At 39.3% G+C, this 23,223-nt stretch overlaps 1 protein-coding gene across 1 annotated transcript in view; it reads left to right on the forward strand.

The window, feature by feature from the left end:
* The window catches only part of PNPLA8 (patatin like domain 8, phospholipase A2), a gene marked incomplete at its 3' end in the record, with an annotated part of 42,426 nt that extends 30,417 nt beyond the window's left edge, over window positions 1–12,009 (forward strand). Inside the window, exons 8-9 of the mRNA XM_082007654.1 lie at window positions 8,879–9,074; window positions 11,735–12,009. Coding sequence (XP_081863780.1) covers window positions 8,879–9,074; window positions 11,735–12,009 — 471 coding nt within the window. The remainder of the gene's footprint in view (window positions 1–8,878; window positions 9,075–11,734) is intronic.
* Between the last annotated feature and the right edge of the window lie 11,214 nt (window positions 12,010–23,223).

Raw genomic sequence — 23,223 nt, forward strand, 5'->3', positions numbered from 1 at the left:
TAGGTCAGGATGTGAATCTTGACGTTATCTGTATGAGTAGATCTTATAGGTAGTAAAATAACTCTCCTGTTTCACATTCCTGTCTTCTACTCTGAGGACATTTGCTGCTACTTATTGTCAGGAGGAGAAAACAACTCCATCCCAGCCGAAACCAGCACACTTAGTAAATGTATTAAGATGATTTTACAGAATGATTTGGCAAGGTGTACCCATTTGACTTACGGAAACTAGAATAAATGTTTTTTAGAGTAGTTATTTTAATTTTTCTAATAAGTAACCCCTTGTAATAGTGCAGCAACTCTTCAAATTCCCCATTTGAAGCAATAAGCCCTATCCTTAATCTGCATCTTTATTATCTTGATGTTTGAAAAATACTTTGCAAAAATTCATTCACCATCTTACCCTGTCTTGTCCTAGCCTGTGATAGCTTTGTACTAATTCTGTCTCCACTTTTTCACAAAGACAATGAAAGTAAACAACAGAGCAAGTCTGTAAAAGTGAACTAAAATGCAAAGCATGTCTGCATAGGCAGTGAGGTGAAATGGTTACTATGGAGCCAACAAACTCAGCTTCCAAATATCAGACTTGGCTTTCTTAAGTTATATATCCTTCATCCAGTGCTAGATTAGTTTCTTCACAAAGCTTAGCATCATTTAAGTGAAACTGTGCAGCACACAGGATTTTGCACAGAAAAATTACAAGGCACAACCTGAGCCTGATAAAATGCAATGATAGCCTATGAATGTACACAGTATTCTGAACTTGTTAGAAACAACTGCCCACGGTCAAGTATGGTTCAAACCAATTTAATTATTTTTAACATCTTAATTTTAAATATTTGTTTCTAAAGTTTTGACATAAATGTGTGAGTGGTGACTTTATGTACATTCACCGTAATTACTTAAATGGGACAAGATTTTCAGAAGGTTCTATGCTACCAGGTTCCCAAGGGATCTGGAGCATTCTGATTGTAGAATATGCCCCCATGTATTTCATAACGTTTAATCAGCCCTTTCTTTATCCCTAGAACTGGGCAAGCAGGGTATCTTCACCAGAGAGTTTTCATTGGACCATATGCCTACAAAAGGTGCATTTTTCCTGCTTTAAATAATTTATGACCTGGTAGTCAAATCATGAGGGAGCCTTCCCTGACTACTTTGCAACTATCAGAAAATGTATAGAAAATACTAGCTGTGGCTTCAGACTTTTGGCTAACAACCTGCAAGCCCTAAAAATACGATTACAGTTGCATGGGGAATTTTTTTGAAAAATCTATGAAAAAAAAAACCCACCATTGAGTTCACTGGCGGATTAGCTGGTAAAATATTAAACAAAACATAACAATTGAATGTTTATCATCTGAAAAGCCTTTGGCGAAAGACTGAAAGTAATGTCCCAGTCCCTGAGTCCAGTGCTTTGCTATCACTAACAAGCTTGGGTTTCTATGTATTAAGCTCCATTTTAAGATTAATTTATTTGATTACCTACATTATTTTTATTAGAAACATTAAAAAAAAGCCTTCTTTCCTACTGTTTACCTACATGATGTGAGGAGAGTTATAAGCCCTTTTTCAGCACTTACTTGCATTAACATTCCCACTGTGGCACTTTGTGCTTAATGTAGTGACAGCAAATTAAGTTGACTCAAGTGTGGAGTGGTTTTGCAAAGTACAGAATATGAAGAAGCATGTAGTACTTGCTAGTGCACTGACCGTAGCAGCACAGAAGAATGCAAAAGGGAAGGGGTGACTCATGTGTGTTTGGGAAGTGAAAAAGAGAGTTTGCAACTGCGTTAAGAACTAGCTAAGTGAGAAGAGATGGTGAAATGTAGGGAAGGCCAGACAACCTAAGAATGGGAGAACAGAGAGGATGAGGGGTCTACTCTGGCCGTTTGCCCAACACTGACTCCTGAGTCAGAACTCAGGACAATTGCACATTTTTGTGGATGTTGGTCAGCAGTTTAGTCATTTGAAGAGTTCCTGGAAGTTACCCTTTCAGTTACAGATTCCAAGGTAGGAGTTGCATATGGAAAATGCAAACAAGATTTAGAGTGGACTGACAAAGTTTAATTTCTAATAAGAATTGCTTTTAAAATGTAATTTTATTCTACATCTAAAATAATGTGCGTCTATGATTCATACAGTACTTCTTTAAATAGAGTAGAACCTTAGGAAAATTGGAGGAGGACAGGGCCTCAGGAGGTCATCTGGTCCAGCCTCCTGTTCAAAGCAGGTTAATTCTCAAAGTTAGGTGAGATTGCTCAAGGCCTTGCCCACTTGAGTTTTGAAAATATCCAAGAATGAAGATTCCACAGCTTCTGTCTTTTATTATGCACTTTTTGCAAGAGTCTGGCTGTGTCTTCTCCCTCCTTAGGTAGTGGAAGACTGTGATTAGATTCCTCCTTGGCTTTCTGTTTTTTCCGGATTGAGCAAACCCAGTTCCCTGCACCTCTTCTCATACACTACATGCTTCAGCCCCCAAACCATCTTAGTGCTTCTTTATTGTATGTATGCCAGTTTTTCAGTGCTTTGTAACTGGATGTCCAAAACTGTACACAGTATTCCCAGTTTGACCTCATGAGTACTGAATAAAAGCAGATAATCACTTCACTTGACCTAATGGTTTTGTTTTTAGCCCAAGTGTATGTTGATAATCTAATAGTTTACCTAATATACTGTTCATATTGTCTCTCTTTTTCTGTGTGCACACAGACAGTAACATACCATAGCAATAGATCTAATAATATACACGAAAGGAGGGACATTTGAAGACATTCCAATCTGTCAAAAAGGAACTGATAAATTTATTAAGAACTGAAAAGTTTAGGGCCATGCATAAAGCCAGCATTGCTCTGTAGAATTTGAATTGCATCTGAAGCTTATAGTATAATTTAAAGTATCACTTCATATCAACAAGATTTTTACACCATTGTATATGGTAGGAAGATCCTTTTTTGCATTATTTTGTTCATATGAAGGCTTTAGGAGGACAGAATTGTGCTATGCTAGTATGGGTCCATGAAATATATGCTTTTCAATTACTAATTATGTTCTGAAAATATATGCTGTAAAATAGATAATGGGGACAAAGAATGCAACAATATTCATACTCTTTGAAGGTTGCATTCTGTCAATGCATTTTGCACATCTTGCTAATGTTGGCATTTGCTCATCACTATACTTACAATCATTCTAAAATGCATTATTGTGTAAATACAATTTTATTCATGGGAAGTCAGACACATGAAACTTCCCCACAGTCATTCCATGGAGTATGCGGTGCAGCTTTTCACTAATATGCCTAATTTCCCTAATCTTTTCAGTGATCGTCATATTTTTTCCCCATAGCACATCACAACTATCCACTTTGCTGTATTTCTAAAAAGTATTTTATACTGTAGTGTTTGCTTTTGTTTGTTTTCCAGCCATGAATGTCTTTCAGTCCATAGCCTAAATCAATAAATCTAATTGTTTGGGTTAAACATTTTGCTTCTGGATTACTATTCTTGGTTTGTGATCCTTCCCTCCTGCAGAAGCAGGCTGGGAGGATTCTAATTGTACCATCATAGTAACTAAAAAACTTAAATTCGAGATTGAGAGATAGGTGGATCAAAGTCAAGAGATTGTACCAAGAAAACAGAACACTGGAAATTGAATGGACTGAGAAAATTAATGACTGCCTTCTGGAAATAGAGACAAACAAGAATTCAGATTTTGACCAACAGGCATCTCTGTACCCACAGATCAGATAAATTGGCTTTGTTTACTTCCAGCTGTTTAGCCATGTGAAACTTTAAACTGGCAAGAAGGTTCATAGACACTAATAGGGAAGAGGAAGCTATTGTGTTAGTTGCCAAGATATTCCATACTACTGGCAATCAGTCCGTCTTTTTGGTTAATACATTTTTATAAACGTCTTTTAAAAGCTGTGTGCTTGAAGTGAAAATATTTTAATTGGAAAGTTATACATTATTTAGATTAGATTTTATAATATTATATAACCATAGAATAACTTCAACAGAATTGGGGGGGAGAGACACCAAATTTAGCAGTTCTCCAAATCAAATTGACAGACTAAATATATAGGAATTGGGAGCAAGGATCAGTGAAAATTGTTGTGATTTTAGTATATCTTACGTACAAAACTGCAGAGTGAATCACTTTAAATTGTATTCCAGTGTGTTAAGTACAAGCATGAAGAAGGATATGACATGATTTCTTAAAATTACTTTTTTAAAAATTTAGATCTGGCTTTCATATTTCTGTATTGCTAGTTTAATATATTTCTCAAGAAGGACTTTTTGTCCAGTTTTATGAAGAAAGAGGAATTATTCCGAATCAGAAAGGTTAGTTTCTATTTTTTTTAATGTTAGAACTGGAAAATTCTTTGTTTACAGTTTTCTTAGAATTCACATATATATGAAATAATTTCAACTAATTTTAAATCTCATTAAATATTTTTCCACAAGAATTTCAGTCTTTGATGTAACTAGCTCTAAGGTTTCTGGAACTGCAGAAGTAAATAAATTATTGCAGTATTTCCTTCATTGAGTCCTTAACATCATTAGTTAAATCAGACTATTATTTACTGCTTCAGTAGTTGATAATTGTAACAAAAAAAAAAAAAAAAATCAGTTGCCTTCCTTAGAGTCCTACTTCTGACTTTCAAAAAATGACATGTATTTATATCAGTGATAGAATTTATGTAAAAGGTGTCCACAGTGAAAATTATTAGGAATGGATATTTACTGTTATTTCAATGAACCTCAATTGGATAATGTTTAAATATGAAAATCATTGCACAAAACTGTTGGTATCATCACAATACATATTTGGTGTGTGTAGGTATGTGTATTTTACCTTCCTTTGATCTTTTATTTGTCAGTATTACAAAAATATTGTAGTATTCTAGTATTATATACCCCCTAACTTTTGATAACATTAATTTTCTCATGGAGAAGCGATCATGTTTAATTAAACTATATTTACAATATCAGTGGAAATTATTTGGTAAGCATGTTTTTAATCTAGTATTTAAAGAAAAAAGTAAACACCACAAAGATAACTGTTAAGATTTGAGATTAAGATTCATGGGGAATTATATCAAGGACAAAAACATCCTTGTATTTAGTTTTCTGTGTAAAAGCTAATTTAAACATAAGCAAAGGATAATAAGCACTGAAGAGACCATTCTTTTGAGTGTTTTGAGCAAAGCGGACAGTATCCAGAAGGAGTTCAAAGAGCTTTTTGTAGGTTGAAATGAAAGCTTAATTAAAAAAACCCACCAAACTCAAAAACTCAGCTCAGTAATCCTGTTTTTACTTTATTTATCTAGCACAGCTGTAGTTAAAAGGAGTTTCTGTAAAATGTTTATCAACTCCAACATAATATTTTTTATTCTAAGCTATTCCTGAGTAGAGTTGTGCTTTTTTTTTTTTACTGTTCATGTAATGTGATGGTCAGGTATGGGATATAGGGAGTTCAGGGAGGTTTAGGATATAGGGAACTTTTGCATAATGCTTATTGTAGTCAATATTCTGTTTCTTTTATATTTTACATGGTTTCTTTGTATAGACTTTGAATGGCTATAAAGGTCTTCATCTCTGCTATTGATGATGCTTTGAGCTTAAGTTTTGCCTTTATAACTGCTTTTTTAAGGCATTCCCAGTATAGAAAGTCCTGTTAAATTCAAAGTCCCAAGTAATCTATTTCTTAGTTGGAGTGAAGGTCACTTTGCTTCCAAGAAGTGTTGAACATACTTTTTTGAGATTTGCTGGATCAAAATCTTATTGTCGTAATGCTTCTCAGACTTATTGTCAGTCATACTGATTCTAATTAGCCCTAAAGTATTCTATCCCAGCCTCATCACCTATGCTTTTGATATGTTGCTAGCAAAAGATGTCTCTCCTCACTTCCAGATTTATAAGAGTAGCCTTTGTTCCTATTAGTCTTGGGCTGAATTCTGACTTTCAGGCAACTTAAAGAAGCCTCACATTCCCAGGGCCTGGTCCTCAGGGGGGACCTGGGTCATCCTGATACCTGATGAAAGGACAATACAGAAGAGCTCAAGCAACCTAGGAGACTTCTCAAGTGCATTGATGACCATTTCCTGGCACAGTTGTTGGAGGAGCCAACAAGGAACAGTGCTTTGCTGGACCTGATGCTCATGAAGAATGGTCAGGGACATGAAAGTTGAAGAAAGCCTTGGCTACAGTGGCTATGAGATGGATTTCAAGATCCTAAGAGAAGGGAGCAGGGAGAAAAGCAGGATGACAGCCCTGGATTTCAGGAGAGCAGACTTCGGAGCTCTGCTTGGAAGAATCCCATGGGCTATGGCCTTGAAGAGAGGAGGGGTCTGGGAGAGCTGGCTGATACTCAGTGATCAGTTCCTCCAAGCTCAAGAAAGGACCATCCCAACAAGTAGGAAATCAAGCAGAGGTGGCAGTCATGGATGAGCAGGGAGGTGCTAACTGAACTCAGACATAAAAAGGAAGTGTACCAAAGGTGGAAGCAGGGGCGAGTGACCCAGGGGGAGTATAGAACTCCTGTCCAGTCTTGCAGAGATGGGGTTAGGAAAGCAAAAGCCAACCTGGAGTTGAATGTGAAGGGCAACAACAAAGGATTCTATAAGTACATAAACAGTGAAAGGAAGACTAGGGAAGACATGGGCCTGCTACTGAATGGGGCAGGGGAGCTGCTGACTATCGACAGGGCAAAGGCTGAGATGCTTAATGCTGCCTTTGCCTCACGCTTTACCAGTAAAAAAAGCTTTCAGGAATCCCAAGCACCTGAAGCTAGAGAGAAAGTCTGGTGCCAGGAGGACTTAACTTGGTGGAGGAGAACCAGGCTAGGGAGCAGTTAAACAAACTGGACATGCATAAATTTATAGGGCCTGATGGGTTGCACCCATGAGTGCTGATGGAGCTGGCTGATGCCATTGCAAGGCGACTTAATTATATTTAAATGATTATGGAGATTGGGAGAGGTTGGGAGAGCAAATATCATTCCTGTCTTCAGGAAGGGCAAGAAGAAAGCTCTGAGGAACTACAGGCTAGTTGGCCTCAGCCCAATCCCTCAGGAGGTGATGGAGGAGATCATTCTGGAAAGGATTTCCAAAGTCATGAAGGACGAAGAAGGTGGTCATGAGTAGTCAGCATGCATTTATAAAGGGGGACTCATGATTGAGCAACCTGGTAGCTTTCTACAAGGAGGCGACTAGCTTAGTGGACAAGTCGAAAGCAGTGGATGTTGTTTACCTCAACTTTAGTAAAGCCTTTAACACTTTTCTCCCATAACATCATAGACAAGCTGACAGAGTATGAGTTATATAAGTAGACAGTGAGGTGGATTGCAAACTAGTTGAATGACCAGGCCTGGAGGGTTGGGATCAGTTGGAAGGAAGTTGCTAGAGGTGTACCCCAGGGGTCAATACTGGGGCCACTACTATGAAACATCTTCATTAATGACCTGGATGGTGGGATGGAGTACACCTGCAGGAAGTTCACAGGTGGTACAAACCTGGGAGGAATGTCTGGTAAACAGATGGTTGGGCCACCACTCACAAGGACCTCAACAGGCTGGAGAATTCTTATGAAGTTCAGCAGGGGGAAAGGCAGAGTCATGCATCTGGGGAGGAATAACCCCAGTCACCAACCCACGCTGGGGACTGACTGGTTGTAAAGCAGCTTGGCAGAGAAGGACCTTGGGGTCCTGGTAGACAAGAAGTTGAACGTGAGCCAGCAATGCACCCTTGTGGCAAAAAAGGCCAATAGCATTCTGGGCTGCATTACAAACAGTGTTTCCAGTAGGTCAAGGGATGTGATCCTTCCTCTCTGTACTGCTGGGGCCACATCTGGAGTACTGTGTCCAGCTCCCCAGTAAGAGAGAGACATGAGCATACTGGCACGAGTCCAGCACAGGGCCACAAAGATGATTAAGGGACTGGAGCATCTCTCATATGAGGAGAGACTGAGAGAGCTGGGACTGTTCAGCCTAGAGAAGAGAAGGCTTGGGGGGAATCTCATCACTGTGTACAAATAAAGGATTGGAAGGAACGATGATGAGGGAGCACTACTCTTCCCAGCAGTGCCCACTAGCAGGACAAAAGACAGTGGCACAAATTAAAACACATGAAATCCCATCTGAACGCAAGAAAAGCTTTTACTGTGAGCGTGGTCAAATGCTGGAGCAGGTTGCCTAGATTGGTTTTGCAGTCTCTGTTTGTGGAGGTACTCTAAAACCTTACTGGACATGTCTCTGGGCAACGTGCTGTAGGTGACCCTGCTTGAGTAGGGGAGATGGACCAGAAAAGCTAAGTAGGTCCCTTCCAACCTAAACAATTATGTGATTTTTCAAGTCTTAAATCCAGACTGTAATGTCATATGTAATGACTGTGTTTATAAAGTAGCTTTGGCCAAGCTTAGCTATTGTGATTTTTTTTTTTTTTTTTTGAATCTGCAGGTGGTGACTGGATTTTCTTACAGAATATATCCTTATAATACCAGTAATAAACATTTTTAGGATGCAGACTTTTTGATTGTTTAAAAATGTGTCAATATGCGTATCTGTCTTACCTAAAAGGTCTTCAGAAGATGAAGTCATAACTTCTTCAGATATGCCAATGAATGCTGCTGTTTTGGCCTACCTCTTCTATACCGTACTGAAAACAGCAGAACTGACTGCAGACTCAGGAGCTGCTCTGATGGTGTCCATAAGCCCAGGAAGGCTGGCTGCGCAGCTGCTGCGTAGTACAGAAAATTAATGCTTGTTTGATTTAATTGATTTTATATATTAGTGTTATGCTAGTTTATAGTTGCAGTTTCTTTTACAACCACTTATTACGTATAGTACTAACATTTGTATTTATTTTTAATTTACAGGATGGAGGTCTGCTTCTAAATAATCCTTCTGCACTGGCAGTTCATGAGTGCAAGTGTCTTTGGCCAAGCGTTCCATTGCAGTGTCTAATATCGCTGGGCACTGGTCGATATGAAAGCGAGGGAAAGACGAATGTCACGTACACCAGTTTGAAGGCCAAACTCACAAATGTTATCAGCAGTGCAACTGATACAGAAGGTTGGTGTCTTAAGATACCAAGATACTTAAGTATTGTGACTGGTTTCAGTTTTTTATGTTTCTTACAGTTTCAATTCAGAGCGCAATTTGCAACCTTTTGTCTTTCCCCTTCTCCTCTCTGCCTGCCCCATTGAATCTACTTGAAACATGTCTCTCCCTAACTCATTATGCATAATTGGTGTTTACTACCAGTACTACAGTTCTTCTGGAGATGATAACGTGAATTTGTTTCTTAGCATTATCTCCACGAGTCTTCATCTTCTCTATGTCATTGCTAAGCTTTTTTAGTTTGAGTTCTCAGCTGTGGTTTAGTCCTAGCTGTGCAGCTAAGCACCACGCAGCTGCTCTCTCACTCCCCTCACGGTGGGATTGGGGAGAGAATTGGAAGAGTAGAAGTGAAGAAACTCATGGTTTGAGATGAAGACCGTTTAATGGGTAAAGCAAAGCAAAACAAGGAATTCATTCACTACTACTCATTGGCAGGCAGCTGTTCAGCCATCTCCAGGGAAGCAGGGCTCCATCACGCTTAATGGTTTCTTGGGAAGACAGGTGCCATCACTCAGAACATCCCGCCACCCCTTCCTCCTTCTTCATCCCAACTTTATATATCAAGCATGACATCATATGGTATGGAATATCTCTTTGGCCATCCTGGGTCAGCTGTCCTGGCTGTGTCCCCTCCCAGCTTCCCATGCACCCCCAGCCTTCTTGCTAGCAGGCCAGCACAAGAAGCCTTGACTGCCTAGCAGCAACTCAAAACATCAGCATGTTATCAACATTTTCTCATCCCAAATCCAAAACACAGCCTTACACTAGATTCTGTGAAGAAAATTAACTCTATCCTGGCCGAAACCAGGACAATGAGGTTGATGACATAGGTATACTAAAAATAAAAGATACCTTGAAATTTCTCAGAATGCCAGCGATAATCCAACAGGATTTATACCATGTGATACGTTTTTTCTTGTGCTTTGGAATAAAGGTATACTCAGGAATTAATTTCTATAGAAACATTATGTTTTCTTACATTTGGTTTGTTTTTTCCATAAACAGAAATGCTCATAGTTAGTATAGAACATTGATTGGTTTTCAACAGCTTCATAAAAAGTATTCTAGTTCTGTTATTTTATATATAGATTTTTAACATGCAGTTTTCCAAGGACTAGACTGTATCTGCCAATGATCATGGCTTCCATTGCTGTCAGGAGGAGCCACGCATGTGTTTTCCCTGTTTTCCCAAACTCTGTTCCTAGGATGGGACTACACTGGAACTCTATCACTAGCAATTTCCATCTGTTTTGTTTTTATAAACTGAGGAAATACTGATATGCAGATGCTTTTTGTTTTTTCCTTTTACAAGGGGAATTGATACTGTATAAAGCTAGGGATCAAAAAATACTCTTACGGTCTAGATCCCTTGCTGCATGATCTCCCATCAACTATCATTAATAAGAAGAAGCTAGATTTTGGGCTCCCTTTGTTTTTTGCACAACCATGGAAAGGCAGTGGGAACTGTGGGAAGGAGAGACGTACTGTCAAGGGAAGAAAACGTTTTGTTGCAGCAGAAAAATCAGGCAAGAAATTTGATTGCAGAAAAGGACGAAAGGAAAGCTTATTGTGGAGACCAAAGGAGAAGAAATGGAAAGAGGGGAAAGTAGATTTGAGCAAATGGGAATTTACATTATGAAGGAAAAAGAGGAGAATACTAAATAAGGCAAGAAGGACTGGATGTGGTGATACAAGAACAGAGACACAGCTGAGAAATTCACAGGAGGAGGGACCAAGCAGAGAAGATTTCAGGTTAACAAGAATCTTTTGCTGTAGTCTTACCCATAATGTTTTTTTCACTTTAAAATTTTTATGTAATAGAATGGAGAAGCAAGGTAAGAATGCAAAGAAGATGAAAATAAGAGAGGATGAACGATGAAAGAAGTAATGGAAATGGAATTTTAAAGGAGCCAATGAATAGAAGAGATCTAAAAGGAGAAAGAAAATAGGTTATAAAAGAGAGGAAGAAAGGGAAGAGAAGAGAGGAACATACAAATACCTAACACAGCGACTTTATTTTTATTGTACTAGTTAATTAAACTGTTATAATTTAACATGAATATTTTACATTAAATAAATGTTAAATTCAGTCCCCAGATCTGTAGTAATATGTAAAAAAAATTAGTTGCAAACAGAAGAAAGCTTTAAAACTATGTATTTTTTACTGCCGTCCTTGAGATAAGAGAAGAGTATATAGCTATTGGTTTCGTAATACCTACTTCCATTAGTGCTGAGTGGAACAAATCATGGATATCCTGAATGGGAATACATAAGGTACATTCCTGCTCTTCAGAATGCACTCTGATTTGCAAAGGAATGGAATGTACATGTAATTAAAAATCCGGATAGCTGCAAAACCTTCTTAATTGTCATACCAGAGAAGTTGTCTTAAAATAAAAGATGAAGTTTTTCTAGAGTAAACAGAGCTACAGGGTCATTTGCAAACCTTCTGATAAGAAAGGGGTTTTAATAAGGCAAAAAACATTCATTCAGCAAAGCAGCACATATTTACACTTACCGTGTCACTCCAGAGCACTTGTTGTTCAGAGGCTGGAGGACGATTGTCTGTCTCATGCAAATGTAATTGTTTCCCTCATTTGTTTTCAATACAGAAGTTCACACCATGCTGGATGCACTGTTACCTCCAGATACTTATTTCAGATTTAACCCCCTTATGAATGAAGACATACCGCTGGATGAAAGTCGTAAAGAGAAACTCAATCAGCTGCAGACAGATGGAATTCGTTATTTAGAACGAAACGAAGAAAAACTGAGAAAAGCTGCAAAAATATTAACACAAGAAAAAACGACTTTGCAGAGACTTCAGGACTGGATAAGATTAAAGGCTGACATGTATGAAGGCCTTCCATTTCTTTCCAAATTGTGAATAGGTAATGCATGAAAGATCATAAATGTAAATCTTGTACCAGAAAATCCCGTCAGTACTGTAAAGGAAGAATGTTTACTGGGGGTAAATGACATCTTTGGAAAGCTATCATAATTCTGGAGAAAGTGATTCAGGATGGCAGTTTTGTGCACACTTCCTTGATATAAGGTTTTATGGTGTTAATTATTTTTTGAACTTTACAGGTCTTACTGTTGCTCTACTTTGTTAAAGTCGTTAAAACTGAAAATTATGAAAACAATTGTGCTATGCATTTTTGGATTTATGTACCATAATTATGGTGGCAGTAAAGTTTTATTTATCAACTACCAGTCTTATTCAAAATTGACAAAAAATAAAATCCTCATTCACTTTAGCGTAGGCAATATACCTTGTTAGGCTCTAATATAGCCAGTGAATTTAATAGAAATGTAATGTTCTTACAAAAGCGTTGCCTGTGTTAATTGCACTTTCACATTTGAAAGGTAACATTTAAATTCTTTTTTTATTTTCGGTGGGTTTTGTACATAACAGTCTTGAGTAAGATGTTTGGATGACTACAAATGGCATATTAAATTATCAAAATTAACTGATATTTTTAGGACTTGCTGCTTTTTCTTTTTATTGTCATAACTTCAGATTGATTCATTCAGTATTTGAAAATAATCCCAAGCCCCAAAACTTCACTTGAGGAGCTGTCACAGGACAAAGAAAATAAAATCTTGAAATAGTTCACTTACTGAGTGAATTAGAAGCTTACTATAGAAGCTTCAGTTCTGCATGCCAAACTTCAGGTGTCTCTAGTCAAGAAAAAATTAGCAGCTGATACATGAAATAATAAATTACACGTGTCCTTTTGTATATATGCATCATCTTGAAATTAGCTTAGAGTTGTTGTGGTGGGTTGACCCTGGCTGGGTGCCAGGTGCCCATCAAGCCGCTTTATCACTCCCTTCCTCAGCAGGACAGTGGGGGAGAAAATTAAGACAGGAAAAATCCCGACATGGGTCAAAATAAAGGCAGTTTAATAAAGCAAAAGCAAAGGCTGTGCACAGAAGTAAAAGAAAACAGAAGATTTCTTCTCTACTTCCCGTCAGCAGGCACTGTCCAGCCACTTCCTGGTCAGTAGGGCATCAGCATGCGTAGCGGTTTCTGCGGAAGAAAAATGTCGTAATAAGGGATGCTCCCGCTCTCGTGCTTCTTTCTCTTAGCTGTTATTGCTGAGCAGACATCATATGGTATGGAATCTCCCTTTGGCCAGTTTGGGTCAGCTGTCCTGGCTGTATCCCCTCCCAAGATCTTGCCCACCCCCAGCCTACTGGTGGTGGTGGGGAATGTTGGAGAGACAGCCCTGATGGTGTGTGAGCACTGCTCGGCAGTAGCCAAAACACTGGTGTGTTATCAACATCCTTCTAGCTACTAACACAAAGCACAGCACTACGAGGGCTGCTATGGGGAAAATTCTCTCCATCTCAGCCAGACCCAATACAGTTGCAAATTTATATTTAGAGCTTACTACGATCTTACTACTCTTTCCTTTGCAACTTTCTGCTCATGTCAAGAAGGGTAATGTGGTAAGCCATGATGATGTATCAGTGAAACAACAATTTCAACAACAGGAAGGTACATGTGAGCTTTCAAAACAGTATGGCTGCAGTGACATTTGAGTTACACAGCTGCAATCATACATTGAGAACGTACCCATAAGATTGCTTGACAGGTTTCTGGGTAAGTTTTTGTCTCTTGACAACTTTAGTACATGAAAATATTTGCTAGGTAAAATGTATGTTTTATGTAGTAGATAAAACATCCAGTTTCACCAAAAAATGGTGCATTTGTCACTTTGCCTTTGGGGACTAATCACCTGCCATTGCATTATCTACTAAAAATAACATTTACTTTGATAGTTGTACTTGTTGCCTTAAAACATTGAAAACATTAGACTGCCTTTTGGAAAGGAATTTTGAGGAAGACGGCTGAGATCCTTCATTATCTCTGGAGTTACTACATAGTATTCTGTGACTGTGCAAGAAAACATTTGATTGAGCTGGGTTTTTTTTAATCTGAGGTATTTTTAATTTTTACCTGTGTCATTTTACTCAGCTGTACTTTTTTTGGTGCTCTCTCAGTTCTCTGGCTTGTTTTTGCCAATGAAGCTAGTAGGTGTCATTGATACATGAGCTGTAGCCTTCACATTTTTAAATTGTTCCCAACGCAAACAAATTCTAGGTGCATAAGGACTAAAGAAGACTTTGTCATTCAGTATGTGAGGAAGGGAAAAGAGGAGAAACAGAAAGAAAAGTTAAAAAGCTACAGCAATTTAAAGATAAGTGAAGGAATGTATGTTGTTCATCCCCCCCCCTTTTTTTTTTTACAATGAACACCAAAAGTAGTTCCTTGAATAGGGTAATAAAAATACTAAAAAGGAAAGTTTTATGAACTTGGTATGACTGTGCTTTATACAACTTCCCCTCTTCATTCCAGTTACAAAGAACTGAGTAAAAGAATAAGAGATCAAGGCTTTCCCATTGGTGTGAGAGAGTTTAAGCATATACAAAAGAGATGTCGACATTATTCTGATCAAGGCACCTTGTACAGAGTTCAGCTGAGTTGCCAGCATCCTAAATCAAAAGAGCCAATATAGGATAGTCTCGTGTAACAACATAGATAACACACCACTTCATCCCCTGGCAAAGAGCAAAGTCATCCATAAGGCTGTCAAAGGAATTCTGAACTCCTAAGTTTCCAGTCATGGGGTTTTGGGATAAGCATTTATCTAAGACAACACTTACCTGTAGTGAACACAAAGTGATAGCATTTCCACTTAATTTTTATACAAATAAAACCTGTGAGTTACTAATGTTCAGACAGTGGGGTAACTGCATATACTGACTGAGGATTGCAGGTGGAATGTTGTTTCTGTTTGCTGTAATTCAAGAATTTTTCTTCAATAAGTTCTCCAAGTACCCTGTGCTCTTCTTATGGATAAATTTAACTTTATACTAGGAGTTGATTAGAGAATGCAATTCAGGAAAGCTACCTGTCTTTTGAAAGAGTACAGAATATCGCAAATTAGCTTTATTTAAATATCGGGTTTTTCTAGTTCTTTATGAGCTGCCTACAAAGCTTTCACTACAGCTCTGTTGAAAAAACAGTCACTTTGTATAGTGCCTTAGCTTTTCTAATCCACCTTCTGGAAGAGTACATTAAACACACTTGAGGCTGATGAGTGCAGCTGTGTGGCTGACTTTTTAGATCGCGTATTTAAGAAATTGCAATATACTTGCAAAGACATCTACGTTGTGTCCGTGTTACTTGAGATGGCCTTCCCAAGTGGATATAGATAAATGCATTTAATCAGCTCGCATGAGCAAAGGCAGGTACTGTTTTGCCTGCAGAAGGATACTTGCGAAATGGTTCTTGCAGCTGGTTGCTTTCTGTCTGAAAAATCTCAGTGTGTGTTGCTTCAGCCCACAAACTGGGACATGAGAAGTGCATGGACTTCACATTAGACCTCTGTAAAGCTTGATTTTAATCTTTGTCTTGCACTAAAGGAGGTCTGGTTCTGAGATGGATAAATAGTAATATTTGAGATAGAGCATATGCCTTTAAAGAAAAGTGATAGCAACAACACTAGGTAAATCTCTCATGAAGCAGCGGTTTGCTCTTGTGACTACAGAGGGTAAAAAAGTCATAGCTCTTAAATAGTTGAGGTCAAGGCTACATATAAAGAGCAAGAACAAAAGGCTGTATTGAAATCTGTTCATTCTATGAAAAGATTCTGATTCAGTTTAAATGTACTGCTAATTTAATGCATATTGATGTCCTGAGGAGAGGGAAGGAGGAGTTTGTTTCTGTTAGGGGACAATCTGGATTTATGATTACACTGTTTCTGCTGGAACCTACTGTCTTATCTTCATTCACCCTTTTTCATAGAATCATACAATAGCTTGGGTTGGAAGGGACCTTTAAAGGCCATCTAGTCCAACCCCCCTGCAATGAGCAGGGACATCTTCAACTAGATCAGGTTGCTCAGAGCCCCGTCCAACCCGACCTGGAATGTTTCCAGGGATGGGGCATCTACCACCTCTCTCGGCAACCTGTACCAGTGTTTCACCTCCCCCATGGTGAAAAGTGTCTTCCTTATATCTAGTCTGAATCTGCCCTCTTTTAGTTTAAAACCATTGCCCCTTGTCCTATCACAACAGGCCCTGCTAAAAAGTCTGTCCCCATCTTTCTTATAAGCCCCCTTTAAAGTACTGGAAGGGAAGTAAATAAAGCAATGAAGAAGTCCTCTTCTTTATCGTGTAACAATATTTTTTCTTAGGTGTGGCTTTTAAAAGTACACATGGAATTGAGTTGAGCTATAGAGTAATTAATTCAGACTGTTTTAGGCCACTGTGTATAAATTCACAAGATACATGTACCGAATCCTTTCAAACAGCACTCTTTGATCCTTGGTGTTGCAAGTGCTGCACTGTCTGTCAGGCACTAATTAGGAGTTTGCTCTCCTCTCTAAACCACTCTAAAATGTGCAGGCGCAACAGTCTTATCTAGCTGTAATTGAGTTTTAGTTACTTCAAAAAGGATGATAGCAGATTGCAAAGGATCCCAGCTATCGTGGATGTGTTCCTACAGCACTGTGTATAAAGCAAAACTATTTTTAGGAAGTTTATCTGGGCATTAGATGTGGAATCCCACGTGATACTTTAATAGAAGAGAACGGAATAAGGAGAACTGTAGAACAATCAGGACTGGCTAAATAAGGAAAAAGAATTTTAAATTAATGGGGTTTATTGATAGGGAGCAGCAGGATTAGTGCTGGGTCAAATGCTTGCATACTTTAGCTAATCATTTGGAGGGACTGAAGAACAGAATTATCTTTACAGGTAAATCTAGGAGGGATCATGAATATCTTGAACAATAGGATCTCAGTGCAGCCTGAAGTTGAGAATAAATAGGCTAGAATGAAAAAAGTACATCTGAAGAATGAAAATGTAAAATTAACAATGAGAGAAGGAATAATCTAATGCAGAACATCATGTTGAAGGACACCTGCTTTGAAGAAGTACCCTTGGGAATGCTGTGCGGTTATCCAATTAAGCTGCAATTGAGTCATCAGTCACAGCTACAAAAACAAGGATGTATATTAATGCACCAGAGAATTCCTTGGCCAGGAACATGTGAACAAACCTGAAAAAATGAGATATCACTGTGAATTTTGAATCTAGAATAAGAAATCACAAGAAGATAGCAGATAACCGTTCCAGGTTACTCAGGAAGTCAGGGAAGACAACAAGGCTTATCTGCCCCGGTGAGTGTTCCCATTTGAAATGTGCCAGGTTTGCATCCTGGAAAGAAAATCATGAAGTTTGTGCTTTAATTTAGAAAGTGATTGTCATGAGTTGACCTTGGCTGGACGCTAGGTGCCCACCAAGCCGCTCTGTCACTGTCCTCCTCAGCAGGACAGTGGGGGAGAAAATGAAAATAAGATGGAAAAAACCCCGACATGGGTCAAAATAAAGGCAGTTTAATAAAGCAAAAGCAAAGGCCGCATGCAGAAGCAAAGGAAAACAAAAGATTTCTGCTCTACTTCCACGGCTGGTGATATCCAGCCGCTTCCCAGTAAGTAGGGCTTCAGTACGCGTAGCGGTTTCTCCAGAAGACAAACGTCGTCATAAGGGATGCTCCCGCTCTCCTGCTCCTTTCTCTTAGCTGTTATTGCTGAGCAGACGTCATATGGTATGGAATCTTCCTTTGGCCAGTTTGGGTCAGCTGTCCTGGCTGTGTCCTCTCCCAAGATCTTGCCCACCCCCAGCCTACTGGTGGTGGTGGGGAATGTTGGAGAGACAGCCCTGATGCTGTGTGAGCACTGCTCGGCAGTAGCCAAAACACTGGTGTGTTATCAACACCCTCATAGCTACCAACGCAAAGCACAGCACTACGAGGGCTGCTATGGGGAAAATTCTCTCCATCTCAGCCAGACCCAATAAAGTGACAATTTCAAATCTTTGCAAAATTGACATAATGCCCTTGCTCTGATTTTGAAAGGCAGGAAGAAAGAGTCCAGACCAGGAAATGAAAAGGTATAGACATAAAATAATCTTCCTTTCTGCAAAGTCAGAAAGAGAAAAAGCCTCTCGGTCATCTCTTAGTTTCTAATTATCTATGCAGAAGGAGATATTAATTGAAGGAGGTTTCATTACCAAAGGAAAGAAAATAAAGCTTCTAAATTTTGAATTGTGATCACTGGTTTGAGGATATTTCCTGTCAGAGTCCATTCCAGCAGTGACAGGAAGATAGTGATTCTATTGCACAAGGCACAGGCAGCAGCAGTTGAATATAATTATAGTTTTGGTCAATATTAGAGAAAGAGAGATTCAGACTAAAACAGATGCAAAGAAGGGCTGCCAAAGGGGAGATTTAAGAGAGCATGTTTTGTTTCATCTAACAAAACAAGGGCTAGAAGGAGTGTACATGCTACTGTTTAAAAACACTTCAAGAAGGCAAAGATAGCAAGCTGAAGGACAACACTTGCATAAAAACAAAGGTGCTTAAACTGACCAGAAATATATTTAGCCAGAAAGTAAAAAGGTGCTAAAGTACCAAGGAGCAAGATTACAGAAAGCTATACAGAGAACTAACGGAGCAAAAGAACATGGTTTCGTGTAAGTTTTAGAAACAGAGCTCATGAATGGTGTTCTATAATGGAGTATGAGCACGGCTATCATCTCCATGGCCAAGTGAATCCCTTCTAACCTATGTGGCAGGTAGGAACTCGTTAACCATTTCTATATAACAGAATCCATAGGCTTATGGAAGCTTCTAACAGCTCCTTCTCATTAGGCCTATTAGATAAGGATTATGTCTTGTCTTTGATCCATCACTTACAGAGCATTTCATTTATTTTGAATGAATAAATGAAATTTATTTACCTTTCCTTGCCTAGGTGGTAAAGGGAGCTGACAGAGGCTGAAGTAATAGAAGACACATGACAGGTGAAGGAAAAATCTGGCATGTGCTTACTACTCATTGGCACCATTAATTTTTCATCAGAGATTAAAACACTGATATGCTGCCGAGTCAAGAAATAGTGCTGATTTTCTTCCATTAAAAGACTGTTCTCAAAATCACAAGTATTAAATACAGACAATCTTTTGCAGGAGAAGCTGTGTTAAGGCATCCTGTTTCTGCTTAAGGACTGCACTCCCAGGCACAGCTGTGGTATAAACCCATAGTCTTTTACACTCAACTGCATAAGGCAAGAAGGAAAACCCTTTTTTTTTTTTTGCACTGTTGCCTAAAAGGTGAGTCAAATTTTCAGACCTTGCAGAACAGTTCCATTTGAGGGACAGTTCAATGCTAAAAGGTATATTATTTGTGTAATAGTATTTACAAAGAAAAATAAGCATGCAAAATCCCTCTTCCTCAAACTGTATTGGAAGAAGATGAGTAGGCTCTTTCCTTGCTCCAGCCCCACATCACTGAGGTGTGAACTCAAGGGGCTGCTGCCCCCCGATTCCCCTGTTTGCTGCTCAGCCTCCTCACTGCCGGCCTCCTCACTTCCACACCTGCAGTCACATATGTTCCTCTAGGTGCCAGCTGCCTGGTTCAACACTCTGCTGATGTCCTTCACTGATTGCAGCTACATAACAAAAACAATTTTTTTTTAATTGTTCTTTCTTCAAGATTTAGCAAGGACAATTGAATTATTTATTTTAATAAAAATGGCAGACTTCAGTAAGGGGGAACCATTAGTGATTTTCCACATAATATAAAAATGAAACAAGTACTGAAGCACTCCGGTACCTATATCCCTGGTAATGCATGTTTAATCTTTAGTAGCAATGCAATTTTGCTTTTTATTTACGATTTCATTTAATTTATCGGTTTCTTATAACAAAATTATCAATGGCAATTTTACCATATAGTTGCAATAGCATAAAAAATACACGGTAGCATTTTGAAATCTTTACCTTTCAGGATGAAGCTATAATATAGTATTTTCATGTAAAACCACCACGGAGGAAACCGGGACAGATTACTAATACCATTGAAGTGCAATGCTGAGTTCAGCAAACTTATGATTTTAGCATTTAAATGCTTTTTTGCATGTTCAAAACCTTGTAAACTGCAAAGAGAACAGCTTTTTGGGCTCACACCATTATTTTATAATTAAATGAGATAATAATCATCACAGTAAGCATTATAGGGAAACAGTCTTCCAGAATGTCTCAAGATTTTGATAGCAGACTTACAGAAGTAATTTCTTAAAAAACAGATCTGTGTCCACTTTTGTGCATAATTTCAGCAAAACTGCTGTTCCATGCTTCCTCACTGGCTGCTCTGTGGAAATCAGAAATACGGTCCTGTCCTGTCCTGTCCTGTCCTGTTGTACACCTCATTTGAATACCTTTTCAGGCAGGCAAGTCAGGTAGTCATGGAACGCTTCTAAAAATGAAATGACAAGACATATATTGTAGAGGAAAAAAAGCAGAAAAGTTTGAGAGTTTAGAAGTCGAGTAGGGAATATTTCTATCCTACAAGAAAAGGCAGATACCTCAGGTACTGCTTAAAATGTGGAGCCAAAGGACAAAACCATTGGCACTACTAACTCTGACTTCAGAGCATTACTTTACAGAGCCTTCTAAGGCATAAGCATGTCATAACTTCAAAACTTGGAGCTTTGTGTCCATTCTAGCTGGTTTATTTCTTGCTAAATATTAGATTTAAAACCGTCACCAAGCAGGTCTGAACAATACTTAGACGAAACTGGGTATGAATACAGCAGGAAAGACAGTAATATTCCTATAGCAGAGCGAGTTTTAAATAATTTGCACTAGATATGTCATAAATCCTTGGCAAGAGCTACAGATCAGCAAGGAAAGCTTAGATGAGATTGTCGGGAAGCAAGTGTGCTCTGGACAGCTTTTTATTGCGTGGGTTCAGATATATATACATAGATATATAAAAAGCCATGGTTGTATATATTAGAGATAGTAAAGAAAAAACCAAGACAAAGTATTTCCAGCACGATGCTGTTCCTATGTATTCTATGCCTGCAGAGTGCATTCACTTCAGGCTGTCTTTGGGAAAAGCAAAGCTTTTCCTCATCTGTTACACCAGGCTCAGCACACTGCAGCCTCTCAGGTAAACATCATCTCTTTTCAAACCAATACATTTACAGCAGGCGCATCGTATTAAAACAAATACTATTACTAAAGAGACTCATTTCCAGAACCTAATTTATCCAGCATGTGTTAGATCAAAACCGAGGGGTTGCTACTGCCTTTTGTCAGCACCTGGTACGAGTTGGTTGGAAGGTACTGCCATCGGGACACCCAGAAAGCAGCATTACTTCCATGCGGTTTCTGTGGCATGGTCACTTGGTCACTCTGCAAGCGGTCCCTGCTGGCACCCGAGGCTGCGGCAGCCGTGCGCAGGCAGCAATCGGTTATTCAGCGGATGTTCTCTCCCTTCACATCACAGTTGTAGCCACTTCATATTAGTAGTTACTCTGACCAGTCAGACCTTCACAATATCAAACCACACAGAAAAAGATACTTCTCTTTCCTTCTGGAGATAATGAGGAAGACGACTTTAGATCATTATTACAGTCCAGAACACAATGCCTTTGCTCTCCCTCACAATAACTACTTGTAAAGAAGCTCTTGCAGCAAGGCCTCAGAAAACAATACTCCATGGTCACAATAGCCCACAGTCAGCTCAAAGCTACTATGAAGCACCGGAAAGGACTATTTCTCACATCCCCAAAATACTCTGAAATGTCTGATTTCCAGTTGGGTTTAGACTGCCAAACCCAAAAGGCTTTGTGAAAGACTGGCAGTGTCAAGAGGTCACTCTGAAGAAGGTCCTCACAGTAAGTTCCCCATTGCAAAAGCACTTCCAATCTGTGAGTTTCCAGAACAAATAAACTCCAGCTGCCAGTAGGTACCTTGTTCTGGTAACCTCTTCTATCAAGAGCATCCCTGACAGACCTGCTATCAAGTGCCCAGCTGACACATAGGGGTGTTTGTGAAATGGGCAGAGAGTTATTCTTAGCATGGAACTGGTGCCAAGCCTTCTCTTTTCCGCCTGGGAGAGTTCCTTGAAAGAAGACTCCCGTGCCAATCTTCCGTACTGGAGAAATCTACTGTACAATGAGACAACAAAGATCCCAAGCTAGGTTCAGTGTTGGGGTGAGGGGTGTTAGAGCAGGTTTTCAGGTGTGTGAGGAAGGGATTGTGTTTCTTGAGCAAACCAATGGATAAGCATGGTGCTGCTCTGCTAACCCTACAAGCCACTTGTATGGCTTTTGGTTGTCATCATGGGGTGGCGTGGGGATAGGCAGGCTGCTATTCCAAATGTCATGTTTTCTATCATGTGAGAGGGCACTCTTCTGTTGGTGGTGGAAAAACATAATTGGTCCCAATATGTGCCTGTGCTGCCATGCTTTTGCAGACATGTGCCATCTGTGGGCAAAAGCATGCACCCGGGGGGTGGCATGGAATATGTGCTGGCAGTCTCCAATCACTGCAGACCACATGAGGAGGTGATCTGAGTGGTAGTCCAAGAGTCTTGTTCTTTGAGGAACACGGCCCCCAGACGTCATCTGGAGTCTTCCTCCAGAGCCCCAAAGCATGACGGGTGCTGCCAAGAGGCATGCTAAGGGAAGACAATGGAGGAATCTGGAACTACACAAAGCCGTCCCGAAGACTATACAAAGTAGCGAACAGAACTTCTAATTAGGTGCTCAGAAGTATGTACTTTGTTTATCATGACAGTTCCTGGACAGCTTTTCTTCCCTAGTTACCTAAAAAGAAATGAGAATAAAGAGCTGCTTCAGAAGGTAAGTCACCCTGTCAGACGGTGTTTGTAAAAACAAACACATTGCATCTCATAAACCCCTTCTTCACAACAGTGAACAGCAGATTAGAAAATGATTGAATGTAGCTGATTTTCTAATCTGATGCAGACATCCTCCAATAGCTTTATAGAGATACAGCACTGCAGCCTTCATTTAGCTTGAATTAAATAATACCTGCTACGGCTAGTCTGTATTTTAGTGTTAGCCTCTTGTCTGCAGTCACCTACTGTGAAGGTCAAGAAATCAGATCACAGAAGGCTCAATGTTAGTATCTTGCCTCTTTGAGCTTTTATTCAGGTATATAGGTCAGAGCGGTATATCTCTAATCTCTACGCCTGTGTCTCTATCGT

Source organism: Phaethon aethereus (assembly GCF_964289735.1).
Source record: "Phaethon aethereus genome assembly, chromosome: 1".
NCBI classification, from domain to species: domain Eukaryota; kingdom Metazoa; phylum Chordata; class Aves; order Phaethontiformes; family Phaethontidae; genus Phaethon; species Phaethon aethereus.